This window comes from Apus apus, chromosome 7 (assembly GCF_020740795.1).
Source record: "Apus apus isolate bApuApu2 chromosome 7, bApuApu2.pri.cur, whole genome shotgun sequence".
Classification (NCBI taxonomy): domain Eukaryota; kingdom Metazoa; phylum Chordata; class Aves; order Apodiformes; family Apodidae; genus Apus; species Apus apus.
Genome location: NC_067288.1, coordinates 22,423,910 through 22,450,817, shown reverse-complemented (window position 1 = coordinate 22,450,817; position 26,908 = coordinate 22,423,910). Strand labels below are relative to the sequence as shown.

General features: G+C 51.1%; 4 protein-coding genes across 9 annotated transcripts; 2 read left to right on the top strand and 2 right to left on the bottom strand.

The window, feature by feature from the left end:
* Positions 1-548: 548 nt before the first annotated feature.
* On the top strand, positions 549-11,505 carry LOC127387404 (vitamin D3 hydroxylase-associated protein-like). Its single transcript, XM_051625703.1, has 15 exons — positions 549-1,048; positions 2,217-2,330; positions 2,672-2,815; positions 3,720-3,853; positions 4,253-4,459; positions 5,742-5,782; positions 6,009-6,133; positions 6,751-6,876; positions 7,686-7,783; positions 7,956-8,055; positions 8,705-8,748; positions 9,205-9,244; positions 9,720-9,828; positions 10,173-10,318; positions 10,896-11,505. Exons 1-15 carry the CDS (start codon positions 839-841, stop codon positions 11,010-11,012), a joined length of 1,755 nt encoding a protein of 584 aa, XP_051481663.1. The 5' UTR covers positions 549-838; the 3' UTR covers positions 11,013-11,505.
* A 20-nt stretch (positions 11,506-11,525) lies between these two features.
* On the bottom strand, positions 11,526-16,093 carry NSUN4 (NOP2/Sun RNA methyltransferase 4). Of its 2 annotated transcripts, none has more exons than XM_051625704.1 (6): positions 16,055-16,093; positions 14,717-15,147; positions 14,396-14,550; positions 14,076-14,230; positions 13,283-13,407; positions 11,526-12,486 (listed from the first exon to the last, which is right to left on the bottom strand). In XM_051625704.1, the coding sequence occupies exons 2-6, from the start codon at positions 15,091-15,093 to the stop codon at positions 12,213-12,215; spliced, it is 1,086 nt and encodes a 361-aa protein (XP_051481664.1). In that variant the 5' UTR covers positions 15,094-15,147; positions 16,055-16,093; the 3' UTR covers positions 11,526-12,212. The 2 variants fall into 2 exon arrangements, with proteins under 2 accessions (XP_051481664.1, XP_051481665.1); XM_051625705.1 differs by lacking the exon at positions 16,055-16,093 and adding an exon at positions 15,720-15,816.
* An 815-nt stretch (positions 16,094-16,908) lies between these two features.
* LOC127387407 (cytochrome b-c1 complex subunit 6, mitochondrial) lies at positions 16,909-17,963 on the bottom strand. The gene is made up of 4 exons (XM_051625706.1): positions 17,858-17,963; positions 17,746-17,766; positions 17,338-17,499; positions 16,909-17,165 (listed from the first exon to the last, which is right to left on the bottom strand). Exons 1-4 carry the CDS (start codon positions 17,897-17,899, stop codon positions 17,133-17,135), a joined length of 258 nt encoding a protein of 85 aa, XP_051481666.1. The 5' UTR covers positions 17,900-17,963; the 3' UTR covers positions 16,909-17,132.
* Positions 17,964-17,979: 16 nt separating this feature from the next.
* Positions 17,980-26,906, top strand: LRRC41 (leucine rich repeat containing 41). 5 transcript variants are annotated; one of them, XM_051625694.1, is made up of 10 exons: positions 17,981-18,357; positions 18,452-18,538; positions 19,068-19,138; positions 19,940-21,104; positions 21,509-21,754; positions 22,638-22,802; positions 23,126-23,224; positions 23,712-23,834; positions 24,745-24,820; positions 25,971-26,906. In XM_051625694.1, the coding sequence occupies exons 1-10, from the start codon at positions 18,207-18,209 to the stop codon at positions 26,203-26,205; spliced, it is 2,418 nt and encodes an 805-aa protein (XP_051481654.1). In that variant the 5' UTR covers positions 17,981-18,206; the 3' UTR covers positions 26,206-26,906. The 5 variants fall into 5 exon arrangements, with proteins under 5 accessions (XP_051481658.1, XP_051481654.1, XP_051481657.1 ...); XM_051625697.1 differs by lacking the exon at positions 21,509-21,754; XM_051625696.1 differs by lacking the exon at positions 22,638-22,802.
* The last annotated feature ends 2 nt before the right edge of the window (positions 26,907-26,908 follow it).

Sequence of the window (26,908 nt, the reverse complement as noted above, 5' to 3'; positions counted from 1 at the left end):
GGATCCACCATCCAAAACCAGCAGAGAAGATCACAAACAGACCATGGCATTAGTTTTGGAGCTGACGTTGGCTGGGTTGTTACCTACAGCTCTTGATGCGTCACCTACAGCTCTTGATGCGTCGCCTTCAGCTCATGGCCAGTGTGTGGTTCTTGTGTGCATGTAGTGAGAGGAATCTGTGCTGGAAAGACCTCAGACACCAGCTGTCCCAGTGTCAGTTGGAAACAGTTTTCTTCTGGCCAGCAACTCTGGGATTTTCCATTTCTAAGGCAATACCGGTGTGCTCTGTCATGGTGTGGAACTGCCTCTCCTGCTGGTCTCTGCAGACGTCATGGCCGTGCTGAGCCCTGTCCCATGCTGGGGCCAGCACAGGCTGAGGGAGCAGTGAGCAGGTGGGTACCCTAGAGCATCACATCCTCTCATCCCACCATTCCTCATCGCCGTGTCATTTCAAGCTGTTTTTTTCCCCTTCTCCCATTGTCCTCTCTGGCTATGAAGGAAATAGGTGAGCAGCTACTTCCTCTCTTCTTTTGTTCAGCTGATCCACAGCCCTTCCTCCCCAGTGGACAACTTCCAGTGGTCAAGAAAACCCCTATAAATCCAATGCCCCAAGGTTCACTGGCCAAACTTCACTCCTCCTATTTTCTGGTTAATCATTCTCCACTGCAAGCTCCACTGAAGGCAGCTTTGCAGGGATCAGCTTTGGACTTACAAGCTATTTGCTGACCCCAGAAAGTGGTGCTGGGAGGAAGTACAGGTCTGGGAAGGCAGGGAAGGTCTCCTGCTCCTGCCTGGCTTTTCTTACTCACTCCATCCTTGGAGATCAGAAGGCCTGGTTATGATCCAGCAGCAGCTGAGACAGCTCCTGCCAGAGAGGGAGGTGGATCCCCACGCTGCCCTGGCCCTGCTCGGCAGCTCGGTGGCCGCCGTGGTGGTGTGGAAATGGCTGCGCAAAAGGCAGATCCAGAAGAAGATGGAAGAGGCTCGGAGGACCAGGGATGAGGGTGTGAAGAAAATAGCAAAGGCTGTCCAGCAGTTCAGGAAGCAGGTAACCTTCCTTCTAGGGGGGATATGAGTCCCACTGGGGTGTCTGCTTGATGTTGTTCTTCAGCTCCGCCTTCCAGCTCACACCCCCATAGCTTTTGTAATGCAGAGTCCAGGGGAGGTGTGCCAGCAGCCCTCAACAACAGGAGAGGCTGCCTTGCGAGGAAGGGAGATCACTGCTCTCCTCATGCCAGATGAGATGTGGTGGGAGTCTACAGCCAGGGAGCTCCCACCTTCCCTCACTGGGAAGAGGTTTTGGACAACACAGGTGATGAAGCACTGGACCTTCATTCATCCAGAACTCAATTATTTCAGGGTCTAGAAATGTCTCCTGCCACCATGGGTAGAAGCAAGAAAGCTTTTTCCTCTTCCTACCTTTAAGTTTACACAACTTTCCACATCCTTATGTCTTTGTCTCTAAAACCTGGCTTCTGGGTGTCTGCTGGAAAGTCTTCAAAACAGCTTTCACTTGACATCTCAGCAAGTGAGACCTCCCAGCCCCTCAGGCTGCCCAGAAGATGTTTGGCCTAACTTAAAGCTACTGAAGCAAAGGCCATTCAGTGTCCCTCTTAAATATACATATCTAAATATACATATCTATAGATATGTATGTATATTTAACCTTAAAAAAATCTGGTGGCACTAAGAACTGCCAGTTGTGTCCACCCGAGTAGACCTTACCCACTTGGGAGTCCCAACTTACTTCTTTGCAGTGTGCCAGGCTTGAGTATTAGATGTTGGTCCTCAGACCGGGCTGACCCACTCTGCCTGTGCCTGTTCTGAGGGGTGAAGGGCCAGCCTGAGGCTTGTGTGTGCAAGGACTTTGGTACATTCTTCCAGGGTTGGTGTTTGCTCATCTGAGATTACCTCTTGGTTAGTGGGTAAGTCCCACAGTGCCAGGCTCTGATGTGAGGTATTGCCTTATCCCCTGCTGCAGTGGATATATGAAGATCTTGTACATCTTCAGAGACAGCTGGGCTCCTGTGTTTGCATCACGTTCATGACATCCAAACTCAGGATGAAACACACAGCAGCTCAAGGTCTGAATCCTCACATGCAGGGTCCACTTTTCCAGCAAGCTCCATTGATAATGTTGGCAAAATTTTTGAGGCTTACCTCATCTGAGCCAAAGAGTAACTGGACCTGCTGTTGCCTTCAACTTCCCCTTGCAGGTCCCCAGTGTCCAGAAGGATGCCATCCTGTCCCTGCCCCTGCTGGAACTCACTGCAGGACTGCGAGAAGGGGCTCTGTCCCCCAAGACTGTCCTCTACACCTACTTAGAAAAGGTGGGTTCCTGTCTACAGTGTGATGGGCAAACCACTTACATTCTCCATGCGTGGTTTGTGGGCTGGTGGCTGAGAAGTCTTGTTGGAGCTGGTGATTTTGACAAGTCTTTAATATAGCAGACATTGGGAGAAAGATGAAAGAGGCAGGGATCTCTCTGTCTCCTGGGTCAGACCCATCACTGGGCAGTCCTTTAAGGTGGCTTGAGCTGGGGTGCTCTGGGTAGGGGGTTACCACTCACACCAAGCCACTAGCCCTTGTTTTGAAGACCCAGGTAGCCCCTGAATATAGCTGTGAAATGATGCTCTTATCTAACACCTGTTCCTCCACGTGTCTGGCAAAGGCCCTGGAAGTGACCCAGCAGACAAACTGCTTGAGACATTTTATCCCAGAATGCGAGGAGCAGCTCCAGGAAATACAACGGCAGAAGGAGAAAGGGCTGCTCTATGGTATCCCTGTCAGCATCAAGGATCACATTGGCATCAAGGTACTTCCCTGAAGTGTCCCATCATGAGTTGGGCTGGATGGTGAAGTGGTGGGACACAGAGAATGGGGAAGGGGCCTGATCCCTTCCTGCTCACACCATGGGGAGCCTAGCTGGTTCTGAGGTTGTGGCCCCGTGGCTCATTGGAGCTACAACCCTGGCAGTTAGAAGCCTCCATCAGCAAAAAATCATGGGTGAATAGTTATACACCCAAATTATTTCTTCTCTCATATATGGACAGCACAGGCTGGGCATTTGGGCCATAACTCAGACTCCTACTCGGAGGTTTGCAGTATCAGGGATAAGAACATGGCTCAGCTTCTAGAGAATCATTAGCAGCAGGAGCCGTTAACCTTGAATCCCTGTTGTGCTGTAGCCTGGCCACCAAGCTCCTTAGCAAAGGGCCTGTGCATTAGAAGCACCAGGGATCCCTTCCTAGAGAAGCCCAGAGGAAGGTGGACCACACAATCCTGAGCTGAATGTGTTAGGCAGTCACCTCCATCTTGTCTTACCAACACAGTTAAGAGGGCTCCAAGCCCAGAGCAAGCCCCAAACAACAAAACTATCTGAAAAAGGATCACAAGGTGTTTGCTTGAGCTTTCTTCCCTGAACATCCACTGGTGGCTTTGCCTGGACAGCAGGATGTTGGGTTTGATCCTGAGCTAGTGCACATGTGAAGATGCATCTGTGTCAGGGGAGAGAAATAGCAAGGACAACCTCAGGAGAAGCTTCAAGTGCTTCATAAGTGCTTGGCAGACCTTTGCCAAGGATGGAAGGAGAGGGAGTCTTCGTCCCTTCATGTAAGGGAGTTGGTTAGTACCTCTCCCTGCAAAGGGGACACAAGATCATCCTTGCAAAACTGCAGAGCAACTGTGCTGACCATGTCCATTGTCACTTCTCTCTGCAGGGGCATCTGTCGACCTGTGGGCTTGTTCAGTGCCTGGACACTCCTGTGCAGGAGGACAGTGTCCTAGTCAAGGTTTTGAAGAGACAGGGGGCCATCCCATTTGCAGTGACCAATGTGCCACAATCCCTCTTCAGGTAACATACATCATAAGAAATCTTTCCTCTGGTTGTGCTCCTGAAGCTAAAACCCAGCCTGTAGGTCCAGGGTCCAGCTCCTTCCTGTCTCCTGAGATATTACCTGGACAAGTTCCTCTTCCATCAGCTGCCAACAATCTCAGTTCAAATGAAAATAGCTTTCAGATAAAATTTAAAGGGAAAAAACCTTACCTTGAGATAAGATAAATTAAATGCCCTTGAGCATGGGAGAGAGGAGAGTGGAGGCTCATGGGAATAAGCCACATCCCAAGGGGTTTATGGAAGGATGGAGTTGGTTGTGCCACGTTGTTGCCCCTCTCCTCACTGCAAGGGAGAGTCAACAAACCCAAGGCATTAGGCTGTTCCTGAGAGCTCACTTGCTCGTTTTCTTCTTCCCAGCTATGACTGCAGCAACCCCATCTTTGGCCAGACCTTGAACCCCTGCAACCCCCAGAAGAGCCCAGGAGGCTCCTCAGGAGGGGAAGGAGCTCTGATTGCAGGGGGAGGCTCCATCCTGGGCATTGGCTCGGACATCGGGGGCAGCATCCGCCTGCCCTCCAGCTTCTGCGGGCTGTGCGGGCTCAAACCCACAGGCAACAGGGTCAGGTAGGTGCTGGGGTCTGCCCTCCCACCCTGCCCAGGGTCTGCTCATTGTCCAACTCAGCTGAAGGGGCCAGGTGCTCGGTGAGCATCTGGCAGGAAAAGAGAGGACGGGTTCCTAAAGGCTGCCTTGCTTTGCTCCAAACCTCTCCTGAGAGGCAGCGTCGTTGGGTTTTGTGGAGAAATGGCCACGTTCCCATTGTAAATCTGGCCTGTTGTTAAAAGGAGAATGGGACTGTGAGGTTACATAAAGCCAAAATCATAGCATTCTTTTGTTTGGAAAAGACCTGTAAGATCATCAAGTTCAACTGCGCTAGCACCGACTATTACTGCCAAATCCAGCACTAACCCATGTCCCCAAGCACCGCATCTAATATTTTAAATCCCTCCAGGGATGGTGACTCAACCACTTCCCTGGGCAGCTTGTTCCAACGCCTGACAACCCTTTCAGTGAATAAATGTTTCCTAATATCCAATCTAAACCACATCTAAGACCACATCTGGAGTATTGTGTCCACTTTTGGGCTCCCAGGTTCAAGAGGAATAGGGACATACTGGAAAGAGTCCAATGGAGAGCTATGAGGATGATTAAGGAAGTGGAACATCTGTCATATGATGAAAGGCTAAGAGACCTGGGGCTGTTTAGTCTTGAGAAGACTAAGAGGGGACCTTATTAACGTCTATAAATATCTGAAGGGTCTAAGTCAGGAATGGGCCAGTCTCTTTTCAGAGGGGAAATGGCACCAAGTTGCTACACAGGAAGTTCCACCACAACATGAGGAAAAACGTCTTTACTCAGTGGAACAGGCTCCCCAGAGAGGCTGTGGAGTCTCCTTCTCTGGAGACTTTCAAGACCCATCTGGACGTGTTTCTGTGTGATCTGCCCTAGGTGTTACTGCTGCAGCAGGGGGGTTGGACTTGATGGTCTTCGGAGGTCCTTTCCGACTCCTAGGATTCTATGGTTCTAAACCTCCCCTGGTATAACTTGAGGCCATTTCCTCTTGTTCTGTGACTTGTTTCTTGGGAGAAGTAAAATGGAACATTTATGTTCAACCAAACCCAAGATTTGTTGAAGTTTAGATGTGGCTTGTATTGTTTGTTGTTTTTTTTTTTTTTTTTTTTTTTTTTCATTTTGACCAAAGTTTCTGTTTCATGTCACTTTAATACTTTAAATAATTTCCTTCTGGGTCAGGTCCTGAGGTGAAGACTCCACTATTCTATTCAAACACATTGGGAATATCTCACCGCTACTGAAATTACAATATTCCTTCTTTTTCTTTTCCCACAGCCTCTCTGGAGCAACTGGCCCAATCAATGGGATTCTGGCAGGTACATTAATTTTTTATTACTTTTCTTTATATGCTGCAAAGAGTTTTATGTCCTCCTCTAGACCTGAGGAAAGCTGGGACAACCAAGATCTGTCCAGAGTCCATCTGAAACATCCCACCTCATCGCCCAATCATCCCTTGCAACCAACATGGCCATGTGGAGGGGCAGACCAGTGTTTGGTGCACCCATTTGCTTATTGTGGACGTTTGCTTTCATCTCCCCCCAGTTCCTTGTGTGCTGGGGCCGATGGCGAGGGATGTGGACAGCCTGGCCCTGTGCATGAAGGCACTGCTCTGCCAGGAGATGTTCCAGCTGGACCCCACCGTGCCCCCCATCCCCTTCAATGACGAGGTGAGTCCTCAACTCTGCAAGCTCTGGCTCTTTTGAGGCATGCTCAACGTATGCATCCTTTAAGGGTTCATTTATCTTTACAGCACTGTTTTCCAGTAACTTGTTAGTTCTCTTTCAGGGCACAACTCATTATCATTTGAAAATAAGAAGTTAATAAATAGTTATCCTTTCTGCCTTCTCAGCTGGCGTATGGTTTATCAGATTGAGAGAGCCCAGAAGAGAATGGGGAAGAAGGCAACAGCAGGAGCAAAAAGCTGGAGATTTTTAGGGGAAGATGAGACAGGATCAGAAACTCCAGCAAATCTCTTGACTGAGGACACTTCCTTTCCCTGTGCAGCAGAAGAACTTCAGGAGGTTTTTCCACCTCCATCCTTTGTAGCTATGGTTGAATCTACTGGTCTTAAGTAGCTTCACTCTATCTGAAGGGAATGCTAGAGAAAAAGGCAGGGGTGGACATTTGGAAAGGGTAACCTATGGAAACAATAAGCAGCAAATTAGAAGATTAGTTACTCCTTAATGTCTGGAGCTTTTGTCTCCTTCTGCATTGGGCTCCAGCATGGGGACAGCCCTACCCCCAGCAGGGTTGGAAACGCTTAACTGTTGTCTCTTTGCTCCAGGTGTACTCCAGCTCTGCTCCCCTGCGGGTTGGGTACTACGACACAGATGGCTACTTCCCACTGCCCCCCTGTGCGCGGCGAGCGGTGCAGGAGACCCGGGCGGCTCTGCAGGCAGCCGGGCACCAGGTGAGCATGACCACCCCTTGCTCTTCTCCCTGAGGTGTCCCCAGCTTTGCTCCTCGCTGTTGAAATCACCCTGCAGAAACCAGGTACAGTTCCCCCACCCAGCTGTGGGATAAGTGACCTTCCAGAGGTAGGAGGTGAAGTTACCGCAGCCACAGTGCAGACACGCACCTACCTGGGGCAGCAGTGCATCTCATGGGGAAGCAGCACTAGCAATTAGCAAACTTGTACCTGCAAGGGGCCAGGGGTGTAGAGAACCCATCTCAGATCTGGTGGCTGTGGTCCAGACCAGACAGCAGCATTCAGAAAGTCTGTGTTTGACCCTGGAAGGTTGCCCTGGCATTTTCTAGGTCTGTCCTTCCCCAGCAAGACTCTGAGAGGTGGTTTTCTCCTTCTTCCTCCATGCCCATGGAGACCTCTGTCCTTCCTGGGCCACTGAGGGAAAAGGGCCACCAAGCACAGGATGGGAAACACCTTTTCTTCCATGTGGAAACATGCTAGTGGTGCTCTTCATAGCCAAGTGAGTTCAAGTCTGAGAGATGCCAGTTCTGCTGGGACAGGTGGGAATCTAGTGCAGTTTGTGGCTCAGTGACTGCCTGGAGCAGGATGGAGGAGGAAACAGCTCAGAGCTAAACAGCTCTCAGGGAAAAATAATCCCATGGGAAGATGCCAGGGAGGAATGATCCCATGCCCTGAGATGTGTGGGCAGCACCCAGGGAGGTGCTGCTCTGCCTTTTGAAGTTTATTCACATTCGGGACTTGGAAATTATTCACATCCCCAGGCTACCACTTAATCTTGTGTTTTGGTGCAGCTGGTGCCCTTTTCTCCACCCCGGGTCCATTATGTCATGACTGAACTCTTTTTGAAGACCTTTTTTGCTGATGGAGGCCGTGCTTGGTTGGATGTGTTGTAAGTAGGAGCCCTTTGGCAGCAGTGCTGTAGAACAACTCCATCCCCATGCCCATGGGCACCACACACAGGCAAAGTGAGCCCACCTCTCCCAACCCTAACTAGAGACACTCGGGTTTCTCAGAAAGTGCAAGCGGCTTCTCTGGCATGATCCCCTCTTGTCATCTCTCAGCACAGGAAATATTGTAGATCCAAGCTTGAAATCACAGCTGAGTTGCTGCAAGATCCCAAGGCTGGTGAAGAAGATACTGGCTCTGATTCTTAAACCTTTGGTGAGTCCCTAGCCTCAGGCTCAAGGCAGAGTGGTGTCGAGATGCTTGAAAGTGTGATGGTACTGAGAGATACCTTTAAGGTGCCCAGTGTCCTACAGATTCATGCACTGGGATTACTGCAGCAAAGGGACTGGAGGTTGAAGCTCTATCCCTGTGTTGGAGGCATCCCAAAGTTGTACCTTCATGGGGACTCCTGGTGATTAGTAAGGGCTGGTCCTCACTGTAGCCCTTTCACCAGCTGAGCATCCTTTTTTTGGGCTTCTCTCCTCCAGCCCCCATTTTCTGTCTCTCTGTCCAGCTGGGTTGCTCCCAGCTGACAGGATCAGAAAGGCAGCAGTGAGTGGGAGGCAAAGTGCTTGCAGAGCTAAAAAAATGTTTTGTTTATCAAAAATAATGAAAGGTGACTGGGTTCAAGCCAGTGAGCTCCTCTGTGAGCAGGAAACATTGGGCTGTAAGAAACAAATTGGAAACCAACAACCAGAAGTTGGAAGCAAAGTAAATTATGAACCATGAGGAGCATTTTTAATCATTTCACCCTGAGTGCAGCATCCCCAGGGACAGAGGCAGGATGGGATGGGGGGTCCCCAGGATGGCACAAGCTACTACACCCCTAGGTCATGGCCCTAACAGGAACCTCTTGCCTGTCCAGTTTCCTCGCCTGGCTGACTATCTGAGCGCCTTGAGTGGAATGAGGTAAGATGGCATTGACCCCAGGGATGTCCATGAAAATGAAAGGTACATTCTCCTCTAAATGTCTGTGGTGGGGTGGACTGGATTCACGACAGGGTCTGACCTGCTCTCTACAAGGGCTGTGCTTCCATCCTGGACACGGCTCCAGCCTTTAGGAACACACCTCCCCAGTGTCACCCTGAAAGGACTGAGACACTCGGATGAATACGGTCATATAGGAGGACTGTGGCACAGATGAGCCACTAAATCCAGACTCCCAAGAGAAACCTTCCTACCACTTCCAGACATTTGTGGCATAATTTCTTGGCCAAATGCCAAAGGAAAATTTAGACAAACTGAGAAAGATTTACTGTTTTAGGTAATAGCCAAAATCACCAGGGGTTATCCACCTGGAGGGTTATTTAAGCAGTTTCTCCTCCTCTTAAAGCTTAAAAATGTTGCTGTCATTTCCATTTGCAGGTCAGTGAAGGAGATGTGGAATCATCACCATCAAATAGAGGTATGTTTTGAGGACTTTTGTCTCATGGTACAAGTTGAGGCTTTATGGCAAGTGCCAGGCTGGAGATTCATCAGTCAGGAAAGAGTTTGTGCAGGGGGGTGCTGGAGGGGAGACAAGATGGAGGGAAAGGCACAAAAGAGAAATAGGTATGTGGTAGATGGGACTTCGGGTCAACCCAGCCAGGACTTTATTGGTTACCCACATTGCACATGCCCAAATGTTCACATTCAACTCTCAGCACAACAGAGGCTGTCCTGGAGCAGGGCAACTAAAGAGGAAGCCTTCCAATTCCCGGCCACAGTCCAGCCACATGCTATGGAGGCAGACACTTACATGCTCCCTTGCCTCTTCCCTTGAGCACAGCTGCCTTCTGGTGCCTCCTTGGCCATGCCAGAACCTGGTGCGTGCCCTAGAGAAGCTGAGATGCTCCAGGCACGGACATGGCCTCCATGTCATCTCCCCTCTCCTCCCCAAGGCATACCGCGCTGAGTTCATCACCCGGTGGAGGGAACTCCAGCTGGATGTTGTGCTGTGCCCTGTCCTGGGGCCTGCCTTCACCACAGGATACCCTGGGAAACTCCTCAGTAAGTGAGTCTGGGACCTTCCTGGGTGGGCAGTGGTTGAGACTGAACAGAAACATTCACTACCATGGAGCTTCACACCCCAACCAAACACTTCATGGGCATTAGGGAGGAAAAATATCTACCGTAAACCTATCTGAGCAGATGGAGACCAACACATAGATGAAGTGATCTGGTAGCAGTTGTTTCTTGCAGCAGAACTTGGACCTGCAGACAACCAGCCCAGAGCAATCTCTCCTCCCAGCAGCAGCTGGTTCTCAGGGGCTTCAGTTAACATGTGTAATGTGTAAGTTTGAAGGAAGACAGGAAGCTGTGACTATCTGCATTCTCTCTTCTGCTTCTCTCAGCTGCCATCTCCTCCACGATGCTGTACAATGTCTTGAACTTCCCTGCTGGGATTGTACCTGTCAGCAAGGTGACAGAAGCTGATGAGGAAGAGCTAAAGCTTTACCAAGGATGTTGTGATGATGCTTGGGATCGGACACTGAAACAGGTATGTGACATGAAAAGTGGTTGAGCAGACTGATGGATGGTCAAGCAATAGTTTCACTGAAATCAGGGGCTCCTAAATGTCTCCATCAATATGAGCAAAGTTCCAAAAAATCCACCTCTTTATATATCCCTTGCAAATGCCTCTTTTCCTGAGCCCCCAAAACCATAAATCACTAAGGATTGGAGAGGGACTAGTGGAGCACTCCCAGGCTAGATTACAGGATGAAACCAGAAAGGAGCTATGCAGCAAGGCTTCTTTGAGTAGGTCCTTGTGGTAGCCCACAGCACTGCCCTTTCCTCCTGAGGATGCTGAAGGAAAAGGGATCTGGCTGCAAGACAGCTCAAAGCAGAGCTGGCTAGAGAGCTGGGGCTGGGGAGGGGGTGTGTGCCCAAGTTTAGGCAACCATTTTTATCACAAGAACAGCAAGAGCCCTCCTGCTGCCCCAGTACACTAAGGCTGCTTGAATGGCAGGGCTCTCCCTCCCCCCAGGACAAGCTACGTGCCTAAATCAAGTTTCCAAAAGCTGCTGGAAACCTGAGCCCCTTGGATAACCCCTCACCTCGTGTCCCCGCTGCAGGCTGTGGCAGGAGCCGTGGGGCTGCCCGTGGCCGTGCAGTGCGTGGCCTTGCCCTGGCAGGAGGAGCTGTGCCTGCGCTTCATGAAGGAGGTGGAGACCCTCAGCCGCAAGAAGTGAGCAGCATAGCTCCACCGTTCCACCCCTGCAGGGCCACCAGTGAGGCCCAAGGGACAGCAAGTGACCTCCCTTCTGCAACTGGTGCTGCAGGGATTACAGCAAGAAGGGGAAGAAGGAAAAGCCATTGTCTGATTACCCTCCATGCCAATAAGCACAGGCCCCGTAAGGAACCAAGATGCCATGTAGAGGGAAGGACTGGCTTAAACTGTGTGCGTATGATGGTAAATCTATCAACTGCACCTTCCTGGAAGGATGGACGTGGATGGGGGTTCACCCTCACTGTCATCCATGCCACCTCTTGCAGAAGCAGGGGGAGGTGGAGAGAAGAGGATTACCAAAGCTCTGCAGTATTTTCTTGCTGGGATTGGAGTAACCTCACACAGACGTAACTGTGGGCTGTCCTGTAAGAAAGACAGCCATGTCTACCCTTCCCATCACTGTAGTTTGCTCACAAAAAATAAAAATGCAGCTATTAAGCAACTCTTACCATAAACTCCAGTAACCCTTCACTGATAGCTGTTGATTACATGAATGCACATTTATTAGTCAAAACCATACAGACACCTTCCCATGAAATGGCATCTACCATGGGCGTGTTCACACATCCTTCTCAATCACAGCTTCCCTGCCCCTGAGGGATGGCAACAGTCACTGGCCTTTCTGCAGCAACCAGCTCTTTCCACCACCAGACCTTGAGCATCCCAAGCACATTTCCAGCCTTACAGCTGGAGCATTTTTTAAAACCTCTTATTTCAGGACCTCAGGCTGCCCTTTCTGAAGGTAGGAGATAAGTAGAGACAGATGCAACTTAATTATGCAGATGGTGAGATCTGGGACAGAAAGGCTGAGATCCCCAGATGGTGTTTGTTAACCCAAACCTGCTCATGTAGGATCAAAGCAGTCAGACAGAAGAGAGCAGCATCCACACAGGGCCATTTACCCTGCCCTGAGACAGATGGATAAATCGCTTCCTCTGGTAAGAACTCTCTTGCTTTCCTAGATTAAACACCTCAGTCTCAAACAAATAAATGTGCAGGAGACTCGACAGCAGCTCCTTCTCATTCATTCTCTATCTCTGCAGTAAAAAAACCTACTTTCTTTAGGGCATTTTAAACAGAAAAATAAATAGAAAGCAGTTTTGCATTCCCTGGAAATGTAGGGTATTTCCTGAAAGGCAGCAGACATCATCTGTCACCCCAGCTACATCCGCCGTAATTTGCAGAAATACATAGGTCCAAAGTTGGCTGTGAGGTGAGGCAGAACAAGCTCCCCCACCCGGCAATCCGAGAAGAAGGAAAACGTGTCCTGGAAGAGCATCCTGAAGGGACTCAAGTCCTGGATGTGCATACTGATGTTAAACTCAGTTTCTGCAATGTCTACTGCTCTCTCGACCACGTACTCGTTCTGCAGCGGAGAGAGGGAGCACGTAGAATACACCACCTCTCCCCCTGGCCTCGTAGCGAGGATCCCAGCCCTGCAGGCAAGATGAGAACACACACACTGTCATGGAAAGATGAGGACTGTGTGGGACACCAGCTTTTCCACCTCCCACCCACTGACATTTGGAAGCCAGCACATAGCTCATAGCAGGTAAGAAATAAATCCCCTTGAACTCCACAGGCCCAGCAGTCTCCCTGTGTCACTGCAACCTCAGGACTGTTTTAGACCAGGATGATATGGGTCAAATAGCTGCTTAACTTAAGTAAAATACTTAACATGGGAGAGACACTACTGGAGAGCAGCTGGAATGAGTAATCCTGCCCTCACTTCCAAGGCAATAATGGGATAAGAGTATGAAAAGGGAAAGAGGATCTCATGGTTCATGCACTGCAGTGGGACTGCCCAATTGCCTCAGGTCACAGTCAAGTCATTCAGCCTTCCCATCAAAATGGGGTGATGAAGCACCCCCATGTCTTCCCATGTGCTGGGAGATGTGGATGCTCAGGAATCCTCCAGGGCTGACTGCCAAAACCCAGGAGATCATCACACAAAAGCACATTATACCCACCCCATTCCTTAGACCCTCCTCCCTATCTCTTGTGGCTGCCACTGGGGACAGAAAAGACATTTGATCTGACCAAAAATATCGGCGCCTTCTTACACTTACTATGATTTGATGTGTTCTACTATTGCCTTTCCAGAAAACTACATATGGTTTCCACATCTCCCAGTTTGGGACACAAAAAGTAAAAAAGAGATTTCAGTGTTGGTCATGGAGAGCTGCTACCCCGACAGAAATAGCACCAAAACACAGCATCGAGCTCACTCACATCAGCAGCTGCAGCTGCAGCATGGGCAACATCTGTCGCTCCTTGGTTCGTCTCTTGTGGAAGATGTTGTTCTCCTCCTCCATGACAGAGTGCCTGTCTGTTGTGCAGGGCACATCCACCAGCACCTGCAGCAGCAGAGGTCCTGCATCAGTCCTGGGCCAAGCTCAGCGAGTCCCCTGGTGCAGCCTGCCCTTTGCCCAGCTACTCTACCCTTGCCAGGCAACAAGTGGCACTTGGTACCTTGCCCAGATGATGCTGCCCAAGCACAGGTCCCTACCCACACTGATCTGTAACTCATCTGGCTGCTTTTGCATTTTGGAAATGTGCAGACATGGAAATGATGGATAACATCATGCTCTCACGTGTCCTCATTTAATGTTTCTACTCTGTGTATCTTCCTGGAAGGTGTTACCATGGCTACAACCACACATGGCCAGAGTTCCTGCAGTGACACCTCCCAGGATAACAAACCCAGCTCCCATGGCTGGACATGGCTTAGAAACAAGAATTATCTGATCTTCACATTTAAGTCCTTCCAGGTGATGGGTTAGAACATTATTTTTAAGGGCTATTGTGCAGGTGAACAAAAGTACTACTCCAAATGCACCAGATCCTGCAGGAAGGGTAAAGCAGGAGGAAGTATTACTCCAGATGTGGCTTAGACCTTCTCCTTCTCTGCATTTAAGTTATGGTGAACTATACAATTACACTGTAGAATAAGCTGCTGTCTTCCTCTGAAACAGGAATAAAGTGACCTAGATGGGTTCATCTTCACCAGCTCCCAATCACCTACCTTATGGAAAGTGCCACTTTCCAGCTGCCCCCAGTCCCTTCCGTCATAGGATGTGATGCTCACAGTTTCTCTGATTTCTCTGGGAACATAGCTTTGGAGAATCTGGTACAGCCGCTTTGTCCGGGAAACGGAGACATCATTGGCTGCCAGGTGCCCTGAGAGGACAAAACAGGCACACTGGGAATGTCACCCTTGCAAAACTACACCTGATTCCCAACTCTTACAACCAGAAATGATTAAGGGTCAGGCATTAACAGGCACAGCACACTCTTCCAGCTGTGTTTTACGCCCAGGGATAGGGAACACCCACCTCCACTTACCACAAATCCCAGTCTGCAAGAGAGCCAGAGTCTTGCCACCCGGAGCCGCACAGAGGTCGAGGACAAAGTCACCTGGCTGCACACTGAGTGCCAGGACGGGCAGGAGAGATGCTGCGTCCATCAGATAATAGCTGAGGAGCCCCAGAGTGTCTGGCCTGGAAATCACCAGTTTGCATAAAAAAAGGAAAACGTGTGAGGGGAAAAGAAAACAGTAGCTGGAAGTGAGGGTGGGGATGTAGGGAAGCAGCAGGTGCTCACACCCACACAGCCCCCGAGGCTGGCAATGGCAGCACCACAGGGGTGTCTGTCCAGGGATCTCACCAGGCAGGGCGGAAGCGCGTGATGTCACCCCTGGGGAAGGTGTAACACTTGATGGTGGAGCTGATGGAGGCACGAAGTGGTGGTGACACCTCTGCCTGTGTCATCGTGTCTGCCTGCATCCCTGTCCTGCCCTCGCCAGACCCGTCCTGGGATCTGCTTTCCCCTCTTCCTGCTTCCTCCGCAGCTGCACCCTGTGCCGGTCCCTGCACCTTTCTGGAGGCTTCAGAAATAAAATCGGTGGCACTCAGCAGCTCCAGCTCTTGGGTGACATGGTCAACTGAAGAGAAGTTGTTGAAGAGGGCACCGTACTTCTGCTCGCAGAGCAGGCTGGCACGGACTGAGGGCCACAGGTCCTTCAGCTGCAGGCTGTAGTTCATGTCAAAATGGTGCAGGGCCAGCCGCGTGGGTGGGATGCGGGGGGCTGTGGCAGCCTGGGGGGGACCAAAAACACCAGAGGTGTTAAAAGACAAAATACCTCCGTATCCCAGTGCCCATCCCCGCAGCCTCGACATTTTTCTGGGAGAATCCAGTGCCAGATTCTGCCCTGTCCAAAGTCCCTGGGGCCTTTCTGCAGCCCCGGAAAGTCGTCGCGCCCCTGACACCCGTAGGCTGGAGGTCTCCTGGGGCAGGGGGCAGGACGGGAAGCGGCTGCATGGGGCTGGGGGCACGGGGTGGGCAAAGAGGGGAACGGCTCAGCCTGCAGCGGGGTCACGGGGGTGCAAAGGGGGAGCAACGGGGTGAAACAGGGAGATGAGGAGGGGTATGACACGATACAATAGCAACAAAACGGGGTAGAACGGGGTGCAACGAGGGGCTGAATGGGGAAACGAGGAGGCACGGGATGGGGAGACAGCAAGGGGCGCAGCAGGCGTAGGACTGGGAAAGCTGTGGCACAGGGGAGGTGCGGGAAGGGAAGAGGGGCCGCGGCGAGAGAAAGGGACCGCAAAAGCGGGGAGAAACGAGGGGGTGCACCGCCGCGCGACGGGGGTGCGGGTGCGCTCACCCACTTCTCCTTGTAGCGGTGCCGGCGCTGCCCCGGGCCCAGCCCCGGCGGCGGCCCCCGCGCCAGCAGCGCCGCCCCCGCCCGCCCGCGCCCGCCGAGCGCCGCCATCGCCGGCCCCGCCCCGCCCCGCGCCTTCCGGGGCGGCCCCGGCACCGGCCCCGGCCCCGGCCCCGGCCCCTTCCCGCCCCCCGGCCGGTCTGGTAGCGGCTGCTGGAAGGGACCCGGCAGCAGAACGGGCCCGAGGGCTGAGCCGTTGCCCCAGCCCCGCGGCTTCCTTCCGGCCCCCGCGCTGCCAAAGCCCCTCCCGACCGCCGAGGTTAACACCCTGCGCCTACCGGAATGAAGCTCCGTTTCAATCCGCTAGGATTTAAACTCGACATCCAGCCGCAACAGACTGCTGCAGGGAGGAAGAACGGCCGCGGTTAAAAGGTGGTGGTTGTTTTCACCTCGAATAGCTGGGAAAGGGTTTTGCTGCCTTGTTGATGTTGACCTAAAGATTGACGGCCGCGACGATCTCTGTTTTGAAGCCGTAGCAACGAGAACAGAGGATCCCCATGGTTGGATGCCCGAAACGACGTTTGGTGGGTGACCATTGTTTAAAAGCAGGATTGGTAACAGGATGAAAGACTGAGCAAGTTTGGGCAAGAATTTAGTGGTAGCTGACAGGATGAAGGTGTAACCTCTAGTTACCTTAGCTAATTTTAATAAAATGCTAAAAGTTATACCCCTCTGTGAATAATTAACATGCTAATCTGGTTACCTCGTTTTAAACACAAGCTTAGATGCATATGTATAGTTAATTTGGTAACCAATTAAGCATTTCATTATGATTTTCCTGTCTCCTGAAAGGTGTGCTGGCTGATGTTAAACACCCAGCACTGCTCAGGGTTTGAGCAGGTGAAACCACCACCTTGCCCATCTGCAGCTATATGGCCAGTGGCTCTAGGCAAGAACAAAGTCAACCACAGCCAGAAGGCAGTAGCAGGTGACAGTGTAGGACAGCTGAGTTTTCTGGACAGAAATTTCTCTCCTAGAAAAGGGTCATTCCCTTTAGTTACAAGTTACTGTACGAACAATATTGGTCCTGAGGGGCTTGGAAACAGCCCTGTCGCTCCGAAAGACCCACAGTGATTTCTCCTTAACCCAGTACAAATCAGAAGCACAAGAACTAGCAAATAAACAGTGGGTGTTTCCATGGGAACTCTGAATGTTTAATATGGAAAATTACAGAACATCAACACGTTTTCTGGGGTGGCTGCTTGTCTTCCAGGACAGACGCAGTGACGGGCTGAAGCTCGGTGGTGCCAGGAATCCATTCTGTCCACACTTGACGTGGAGGACGAAGGGGGAGGAAGCAGTACTGTGGATCCAGGAACCGCCGACATGGAAGCAGATGGACAATGACACCCGGCTTCACTTCAGCTTCTTAAACAGTGTGTGAGCAACCTGCAAAGAAGAGACAAAGCATTTGGTCACTCATAGTTTAGGGCAGGCAATCAGCAGGGTGTTACTAACTGCCTCTTTGGTTTCTGGGTTGCCAACGCAGCCTTCTGCTCTTCTTAACGTTTTGCAACAATTCGTTCAGCAGGGACGCTGCACCCGCGTGTGCTGCACTTACACAGTGGTCCCTGGCGTGCAGGAAGTCAAAGAGCTCCTCTGTGCACTGCTCTTCTGTCTGGGACCTGGAGGACACCCGCGCGTCGCACTGCTCCAGCCGCTCCCGCGCCTTGGCACACTTCTCCGTCTGCTCACAGCGCTCCCGGATCGTGGTTAGAGGATCCTGCAGGGCACGGGGCTGCCGTGAGAACCGGGAGACCCCGACACGCAGCTCCCTCCCCCCCCCCCCCCGAGGCCCTTGCTTCGACAGGGAGCCACGCAGCCCCCAGACCGCCTCCCCGCCAAGCGCTGGATCGCAGCGACGGCGGCCTGAGCCCCTGCGGGCTTCTGTGTCACTGCTGAAAGGCACCGGGTTTTCTCCCCCCGTCACTGAAAAGGCTGCAGGCCTCCCGCGCCCCGCGGCTCTTACCACCAGCTCCTCCTCCTCCTCCTGGGGAAAAAAAGGAAAAGAAAGCACAGCCATTACCGACCGTCCGGCGGCCCCCGCCCGGCCCGGCCCGGCCCGGCCCGGCCCCTCTCACCTCGGGCTCCCCAGCGTGAACGACGCTGTCGCGCAGCCCCATCGCGCCGCGCCCGCCGCCCAGAAGGACTCGCCAGGGTCACCCGGCGGAAGCGGCCCTGCCCGCCCGGCGGCGGAAGCGGGGAGCGCTCCCGGGGGGCGGGGTTCGGGCCTCCCCTCCCAGCATGGCAGCCGGCGGCAGCCCCGGGAGGGCTGCTGCGCCGCTCCCGCCCTTCTTTTAGCTCCTCTTCCTGGGGATCGCAGCCCTGGAGCCTGCTCGGCTTGGTCGCCGCTGCCGGCCCCGTGTGAGAAGGGGACGCCGCTCGGCGCGACCTTCCTAACATGGCCGCCCGCGCCCTCCTTCCCGCAAGATGGCGGCGGCGGCCCCGGGGAGGGCGGGGGCGGCGCTGCCCCCGGCGGCGCCGAGCGGGGCCATGGCGGCGGAGGGGCCGCGCAGCCTGTCGGCGCTGAGCGCGGCGGCCGTGAGCCGCAGCATGGCGGCCCTGGAGCGGGACGTCTGGGGTAAGGCGCGGGCGGCGTGGGGCGGCGGGCGCGGGGCCTGCCCGCACCCTGGGGCCTGCCCGCACCCTGCCGCCCTCTCCCTCTGCCTCCGCAGCGCTGCCCGGGCACCTCCTGCGGGGGCTCTTGCCGCTTCTCACCGTCTTTCGCCTGGAGCGGGCCGAGGACGCCGCGCGGAGAGCAGGTGACAGACCCGTGGGGGGACTTGTGGGCGGGAGGGACGAGCCCCCCGCGCCCTGGGGGCAGGTCCTGGAGAGGGGAGCCCGGCATCGGAGGGACTCCGGCTGGAAGGAGGACCCTGCGCGGGAGGGATGGACCCCTGCGGGCTGGAAGCGGGAGCCGGGGCTGGAGAGGTGAAAAGGCCCTTTTGTAAGGGGGGGGATATATCCGGAGCACAGTCCCTGCCATCGGAGGTGGCCCGGCCACCTCCCCACACCCTCGAGCCCCACACCCAGGCAGGGTCCACGCAGCAGTCTGGTCCTTTCCCTAACTCTGCTTATTTCAAGGGCCAACAAAACCAGCCATTTTTAAACTCGGTCCCTTTCAAGGCAGCAGCCTTCCCTTGCTGCAGAGCACCATCCTTTAGCTGCCAGGGCCTGGGTCTGCACCCCCCTGAGCTGCCCCTCCTGCCCGGTGCCCCTGCGAGCTCCAGGGCAGGCGCTCGGGCAAGGAGAAGGGGTGCAAACCCCCTGTTGATGATGGTTGTTTCCCAGGCCTCTCGACACAGCCTATCTGGCGCAAGCTGTGGGACGATGTGATGAAAACCAGGCCACCCAACTCGGAGGTGAGGAAACGCTGCCAGCAGGAGAAGGGGCACGACCCAGGTTTCTTCTGTGAGGTTTCCTTTCAAAGCCTGCCTGTGCTGCTGGCTGCCTCCGAGTGATTGATGGTGCTTGTTTATAAGCGTTCATAGAGCTCTGGACCAAGGCACAACCCTGGTAATAAGAGCATTTTGGGAAATGGGGTTCTTAAAAGGAGGTGTAGTGTGCAGCCACACCCTGCATGTCACACCAGTGAGTTTCCCAAAAGCATAAATCCTGTCTTTAGAAATGTAATTCCTAGGGAAACAGGATAAAAACAGTTTCTTATCACATATCATGCTTACACCTACGCTGCCAAAAAAATGCACTGATGTCCTAGAAAGCAATAGAAAAATACTTCCAGAAGACAGTGAGTTTGGACAAATGGTTTTACATAGGAAACCTGAAGCAATTCCATTGATTCATCGCTGCAAAATAGTAATTAGCAGACAACTTAACCACAGCCTATAAATAGATGCTCGGGAAGAAAATTCCTGATGATGTGGTTTTTTAAAAGGCAAAAACATGGCTTAGCTTCAAACTACTGAATATGTTTAAATCAGGTCAGAAGCAGGATGTGTGTGATGGGAGTAACTGTTTTTCAATAAACACACTGAGGAAGGATGTTGAGAACTAGAAAGGTGGTTTCAGTTGTGCTAGGAGTAGGTTTTTTTTGATACCACCTTTACCAAGTGAGTAGATAGCAATGATTTAACTTTAAAAGAATGAGAAAAATTGTGGCTGACTTTTTTTTTTTTAACTACGGCCCTGTTGTTTAACTGCAGAATATAACTTGTTGGAGGAAGAAGTTCCTCGAAACGTTCTTCTCAAACGTTCTTCATGGTGTTCTGGATGTTTCTTCTGACTGGCGTCTCAATGACCATCACTTTTCACCACTGCTCCACAGCTCCCCCCACGTTTCCCAGCTCACCCTCTGCAACATGCTGCAGGGTGCGGTGGAACTCGCTGCTGAGCACAACCAGAAAGTGCTTGAAAACCTGGCTGGTTCCCTGCGGATCCTGAAGTTCCAGCACCTCCTCTCCTCCGACCAGACCATCAGGCATTCGCTGGTTTTACTTCTTCACCGGCTGATTCACCACGGCTCTGTCAGCCAAGTGTCCATGTACTCCTGGCCTGTTCCCGACACGGTTCTGCTTGTTCTCATTTTGAGCATGAGTGCTGGGTTCTGGCGCTCAGGAAATGCCCTCGCCTATCACAGCAGCCCGTGTGGCCTTTGCAGAGAGGTAGACAAAGCCCAAAGCCAGGAGTCAGCACAAGAGCGAGCAGAGCGGGTCCGTTGTGGCGAGAGGGAGCAGAGTGATGGCAAGAACCAGAAGGGATCCCCCAGAGCCCTGGAGGAGAATGATGTGGAGATGAATGGATGCAGGGCTGACACCCACCTGAACCCTGTTCTCTCTGGACCAAGTCCTCCTCTGCAAAACCAAGCATGTGTGGAGGCAAGCAGTGAGGTGCCCTGTGACCACACTAGCATTCAGGAAGGATCTTCTCCTCATTGCACCTCAGACCAGCTGTCCTGTCACCCCATTCTTCGAAAGACACGCAGACGGCTGAAATCTGCAGTGGGGAAGAAACGTCGCTGCCTCAGACGAAACAGGGGACCACGTGCTGACCCAGAAGACCTGTATGATTTTGTTTTTACTGTTGCTAGAGAGGATAATTCAGGGTTTCTTGACAAAAATGATGCCACAGAGGGAGAAAACGCTGAGAACTGGACTGTTTCCTCCCCAGGATCTCTGTGCACTGGCCACGCCGGATGTAAGAAAAGAGGAGGATCTGCTGGGACCTTTTCTCTGAAAGTTGCTCACCGCTTCCGAAGTGTATCCACGCTGGAATTGTTCTCCATTCCTTTGACTGGGGAAACATGTCGGACTCTGAGTAACCTGCTGAGCTCCTGGGTGTCTTTAGAAAACTTGGTTCTGTCTTACAATGGTTAGTGGTGCGGACAGGTTGCTTCCTGCCAGACTTGGTACTTCCTACTCAGGTTTACCCTGACTTTATTTTTACTGGAATGGGCATTATAAGAGTATTGGTACCCAATCTTGAGAATGGCATCCGTAGAGATGGTTAATGAGTGTGAGGACATGTATGAGGGAGAGATTGGGGCCCTTCTGCACCAGAATAGCCCTTGGCCATGTGCTTAAACACCATCCAGCGAGGGGGAGGGGAACAGCCAGATCTCCCATATATACAGTCTAGCTTAAGAACACATGGGTAAAGCAGTCTGTGAGTGTAGCCTTTGACTTAGGTTGCTCGGCCACTGGTGCTGCTCCAGTTGCCTGTGTAGGTGTCTGTACAGGCACAGCTAACACCTTTCTGTACAAATGCTGTTCCAGGCTTAGGTGCTAACATCTTCTGCATCCTCTCTGGGCTCCGGGCCCTCTCCCGCCACTCAGACTGCCAGCTCCACGTGTTGCGCCTCAGCGATGTCTTCTCCCACATGCCTTGCATGGAGCTTGTTCACTGCGTCCTGAGTGCCTTTCCCCAGCTCCACACACTCTCAGTCAGCTTCGACCTCAAAAACCAGCTGGAGGGGAACAGGCCAGAAGGGAATCCAAGCTGCAGTGAGGCAGAAATCCCAGGTAGGAAGCAGATTCTGTATGAGGACCAAGGTGTGGCAGGCAGATAAAGCTGTAAAAGATTGGCAAGCAGATTTGAAGTCTGTGCTGTTACAGTGATGTGTAAGTAAGCACATCCAGCCTCACCTTTCTGATGTAGACGGTGTTGCAATTTGTCATTTCCAGTCTGTAACATGCTTTGTGGAGTCTGAGACTTGGACAAAGCATTTTATTGCTGTTATGCCAGTCTGCTGCAACACCAGCTTTGTACAGGGCCAGCCATAACCTGCTAGTGGTGACTGTCCACGCAGCCCCCAGGGAGTGTATCCCACCACACCAGTAAATTGATCAGGAGCTTTTGCTTTGCCCATCCTATTGTGAGGCTCCAAGCCTTGGACAGACCCTTTAAGCAGAGGGAAAGTATCTCTTGATCATCACAATACCACAGGTGATGGCAAAGCACTGCCCAAGCCTCTGGATTTCAGTCTGGAAGCTATGGCAGTGTGTTCTCAGCTCACGGGTCTCATCACCCATATTAGCCCTTGAATGACCAGAAGAGCAGTAAACAAAGTCTGAGAAAGTATGGAGTGTGGTCAGTGAAGAGCTGTGCTCTGGAAGGACTGGTTTGTGTGTAAAGGGTGACCATTTCTCAAGTGTTGTTTCCCTGCCAAAACCCAGTAGAAACTGGTGTTCCTGTGGTCTGGCAGGAGTCCTGAAATAAGCCTTAGGTTGCCATAGGTCTCAGTTGCCATAGAGCTCTGTGGGGCAGGGCACAGTGCACAGACACTTTCTGCCAACCTAAATGATAGTCATGTGAGGCACAAGGACTTCTTGCTTGCTCTAGGACCTAGCTATGTTGAAGATGGGCACTCCAGACCAAGGTCTTTTGTTGTTTTTCTTCCCTTAGAGAGCTGCCTGGAGCAGCTGGAGATCCGATTCCCCAGGGAACCTCTGCACACTGCATTCCTGCTGCCAGTGCTCAAGGCATCAAAGTCCCTCCAGCAGTTGTCCCTTGACAGTGCCACGCTGCCCTGTTCCCAGGAGCTTGGGCTCCTTTTGAAAGCCCTCAAAGGTACTCTGCTAACCTGCAGGAGGCATCACTGTGACACATAGAGGAGCTTTCTTGCTATGTTATTCCAAGCTTTGGTCAATTTCTTTAGTGTGGACATCCTCAAAGTCTCCTGAGAAAAAGAAATAGGTATCAGCCTTCCCAGTTTCTGTGCTGAGCATATAAGTGATCCTGCACAGCAGGATGGTTCATTTTTAATTACCAACCATCCAGCACAAATTATCCACAGTCCAACTCAGTTTCTGGGCATTAGCTGGTAATTGGGTCAGGGTCTTTTTATCTCGAAGACTTACAGTACTTTACTTGAGAATTTGTTTTGATTTTAGAGTGTAATCCAAATTTGAAGAAACTGAGCTTTCATGATGTGAACCTCGCTGAGCACCAGAAAGAAGTTCTGCTTTTGCTTCAGGATCCTGTCCTGCAAGGTACAGCAAACTCCTTTGTGCTGGTGCCTGTAAAGGTGCTGCAGGTGGCTGCTTTTGGCTGCCTGACATTTAAAAGGTGATCTTTGGATGTGCCAGCTTTAGCCAAATGTCACTGGGGGCAATTTGTAGCTTTTGGCAGAGTGGGACTGTGTCTGGTTCGTTGTGCCAGCAGGGCAGAGAGGAGGAGCTGCAAAGCTGGTGTGTGCTGCAGAGAGGAGTCCATAGTCTTAACTGTAGAATAGAAGTTTCTAACCTGCAGAGTGCATCAGCCTGTAACTGGGTCAGCTGGCAATGTCACTTCCCTGGGTGTGATCTCTGCTGTTTTCTGTGACAAGAGCTGCAGTGCTGCTGTATGCTGTCCACTGCTGGGGAAGCTTTGTCTTGCATATATGCATTAGGGGCTGGAGCTGTCTGCAGGATGTAATTATGGAATAACGAAGTGTGCAAGGGAGTACTAACGTGCACTGTCAATCCCTTTCTTCTGCAGAAATCACGTTTTCCTTCTGCCGGCTGTTTGAAAGCTCCACTACTGAGTTTTTGTCAGAAATAATCAATACAGTGAAAAGAAATTCATCTTTGAAGAGCCTCAAACTGCCTGGGAATCGCCTTGGTGGGTATTGTGGATGTTTTTGTGGGGCCTTGACTTTAGACCAGCTTTCTTGGAGATAACTTCAGGGTTGGAGTTTGGACCATTGCTAGCTGGGTGACCTCTGTGCCAAGCTTAGCGCGTGCATGAGCAGAGTGAACTCAGAGGAGCAATGAGTTCCTTTGCTGAAGGCAGAATTCCTGTTCCATTCAGCAATGTACCAAGAGCCCAGGTGTTCCACGGGCACTACAGTTGCTTTTCTCTGCAGCAGAAGCAATGATCAGTGGGACTCCAGATCTGACTGAACACTGATTTGCTTCAGACTTTTTATCAGGAACAGATCCAGCAGCAAATGCACTGCCTCTCATCCAGAGGCACAAATTTTGCCCAAGTTTGGGGATTTTGTGCCTTAAAAGCTGCTGGCAGCCACTGGATGGATGGGAATAAGTAAAGGAAGAGCTCGTGTCAAAGAAATGGAACTGCATTTACAGAAATTAAAGACTTTTTGTATCACAGGCCAAGAAGAAATGTCAGAAATAAATTTCAGGTAAATCCAGAATATTGTTTTCTGTTCTTTTAATGAAACGGAATGGAAAAGCTTGGGATCACCTGAAATACACCTCATTTCTGAGGTTTGAGTTTAACCCTGTGCTATTTGTCATTTTTAAAACAAAGCTGTGTATTGACTTTTCAAACAAAACCAGGATTTTTCCAGTGAAACAAACTGCCCTATCAGCAAATGTTTCCATTGCCTTGAACACTGCTCAGTAGGGTGAATTTGCTTTAGGCCACTGAAGGTGTAGAGATGAGCCCTTTGTGCTATGTGCACATGCTCACAGCCTCCTTTCTGCACTATGATCCCAGCTCTGTGGACATTTAAATATTTAAGAGTGTTCCCAGTTTACATCTAATGCCTTCTTTTCTCTCCTCTTAGGGAATCACAGGCTGGTTGCCCTTGCAGATATTTTCTCTGAAGATTCATCCTCTTCTCTTTGCCAGCTGGATGTCAGGTATTACGACACTCTAAACACACTGAATTTCTTGTTTGGGGAGGGTTAGAGCTGAACTGAGCTCAGACAGCAGAAACCTGAGCATGGTTTTGTTCCTTCCTCAAGGGAACATGTGTCCAAGAAAAGCTTAGAGAAACTCTGCTATGGGCACATACAACCTCAGGGACCTCCAGCATCTCACTGTCCCTTTTATAAATGAGTCAAGCTCTACTTTAAAAGCAGCTTTGGTTTGCTGCTCCCTTGGGAGGCTGCTGCAGGCCCTTCCTGTACTGCACTTTGGAAGTAACCTTCCTACATAAATTTGTTCCCACTGCCCTGGAGAAGGATGAGTGCTGTCAGTGCCCCAGGCAGATCCTGTGAAGGCATCTGCATTCCTTTCATCATCCTTGGTCTTCCACCTGAACTGCTGCTCTTTGAGCCTGAATGGCCATAAAGATGGGCAGTAACCTTTCTGAAGCACATGGAGGGTGGCATTTCTGCAAGCTAATTACTTTTTTGCTTCATTTCCCCCCTCTTCTTTCCTTTACATTCTAATGTCTCAGGTTGCTGAGAGTATGAAGGCTTGGCCATTTATTTAACCCTGGCCACTCCTTCAGCAGCTTTGAATCCTACAAGATTAAGTCCATCATGCAGCTTTGTATTTGTTTATACATCTATGCAGGGGCAGTGACCTTTAAGTTTCCTAGAAAGACCAGGATCTGACAGATGCTCTCCAAATTTTCTCAGAAGGAAGAGATACATGAACATGTACCATTGAGGCTTGCACTGGGACCTGCAGGTTGGGCCAGGCCCTTGGGCCAGGCAGTAGACAGGTACTATGAGACTGAAGTGCTGCTGGCCCAGCAACATTTTAAGGCCACAGCTAGGTCTACTTAAGTCAGTAGGAAGGAGGCCAGGATAATAAGTTTAACTGGTCAGTGATTACCACCTTAATTTTAAGCAGCTTCCAGACCTTCATATTACTCCATTTTGTTTTTCATCAAAACTAAAAGACCACTCACACCTTGTATTCCTGAAGAAGGCTGTACTTTGCATTAAAACATCCTCAAGTACCTGCACTGGCAGTTAATTTAAACTGCTCAAATTATAGCCTAGACTCTTACTGACACTGGTTTGCTTGGGTTTTTTTGGTCCTCCTTTCCCTGGATAGCTCAAATTGCATCAAACCTGATGGGCTCCTGGAGTTCACCAAGAAGCTGGAAGGCCACATCCAGCAGAGAGGGGGACAGATTCAATTCACACACCTCCGCCTCTTCCAAAATTGGCTGGACCAGGATGCTGAAACAGCTCAGGAAGCCCTGCGACGTCTCAAAGCTGTGTGCAGTGTGGTCAACGACTCATGGGACTCCTCCCAGGCCTTTGCTGACTACATCAGTGTCATGTGATGGAGGCAGGAGCAAACTGATCAGCTTCAACCTAAGCAGTGTTGTCCCTGGCCAATAACTTTATAGCACAAGTGGGATTTTTTCCCCCCTCATTCAAGCAGGGTACAGTTGTTCTTGTCACTTTTCATTTGGAGAAGGAGTACCAAAGTGAAGTGACACAAGACCATGTGGGTCAACAGCTGTATTTCTAGTTTGAATATTTTAAGGGGGACAAATATTAAATGAGCTGCCGTGACCCTACAGATCTCTGGACAAGTAGTTATTTATTTTACTCAGCATTGTTACAAATTCCATGTTGTTTCAGCCGGTATCTCATCAATAACTATCTCCATCATTGGAGAGACTCAGCTATCTGGTTGTGTTCCACTGGCAACCAGCTCTAGTTGACCTCTTTTTAGCTGGTGCATTGGACAATATGACCTTGAGATCCCTTCCAACTTCAACCATTCTGTGATCTGTGAAATAAGAACTCCTCCCTCCCCTTAAAGGTAGTGGAAAACAAGCTAAAAAAATTCCGCAGCCTTGACCTTTTACATTTAGAAAATTTTACTTTATAAAAAAAAAAATATTTATGTACCAAGTAGCCTACTGTCTATTTGCAGTGATGTTCCCCCTCTCCAATGTCTGCAAACATTTTACACAGGTTTCGAATAGTTTCTTCTTTTGTAACATTTTTATAATAAAAATATAATTAAGACCCATC

Bases quoted from the DNA above. Each gene is read 5' to 3' on its own strand.
- LOC127387404 (XM_051625703.1), top strand. From the start codon at position 839: ATGATCCAGCAGCAGCTGAGACAGCTCCTGCCAGAGAGGGAGGTGGAT. The intron at 9,829-10,172 runs GTAAGTGAGTCT...TGCTTCTCTCAG, and splicing joins ATACCCTGGGAAACTCCTCA to CTGCCATCTCCTCCACGATG. The intron at 10,319-10,895 runs GTATGTGACATG...TCCCCGCTGCAG, and splicing joins GGGATCGGACACTGAAACAG to GCTGTGGCAGGAGCCGTGGG.
- NSUN4 (XM_051625704.1), bottom strand. From the start codon at position 15,093: ATGAACTACAGCCTGCAGCTGAAGGACCTGTGGCCCTCAGTCCGTGCC. The intron at 14,551-14,716 runs GTGAGATCCCTG...GGTGATTTCCAG, and splicing joins ACGCGCTTCCGCCCTGCCTG to GCCAGACACTCTGGGGCTCC. The intron at 13,408-14,075 runs GTAGGTGATTGG...CTGCTGCTGCAG, and splicing joins AAAGTGGCACTTTCCATAAG to GTGCTGGTGGATGTGCCCTG.
- LOC127387407 (XM_051625706.1), bottom strand. From the start codon at position 17,899: ATGGGGCTGCGCGACAGCGTCGTTCACGCTGGGGAGCCCGAG. The intron at 17,500-17,745 runs GTAAGAGCCGCG...CGTGCCCTGCAG, and splicing joins AGGAGGAGGAGGAGCTGGTG to GATCCTCTAACCACGATCCG. The intron at 17,166-17,337 runs GTAAGTGCAGCA...TCTTCTTTGCAG, and splicing joins TGCACGCCAGGGACCACTGT to GTTGCTCACACACTGTTTAA.
- LRRC41 (XM_051625694.1), top strand. From the start codon at position 18,207: ATGGCGGCGGCGGCCCCGGGGAGGGCGGGGGCGGCGCTGCCCCCGGCG. The intron at 19,139-19,939 runs GTGAGGAAACGC...GTTTAACTGCAG, and splicing joins CCAGGCCACCCAACTCGGAG to AATATAACTTGTTGGAGGAA. The intron at 24,821-25,970 runs GTATTACGACAC...TTCCCTGGATAG, and splicing joins CTTTGCCAGCTGGATGTCAG to CTCAAATTGCATCAAACCTG.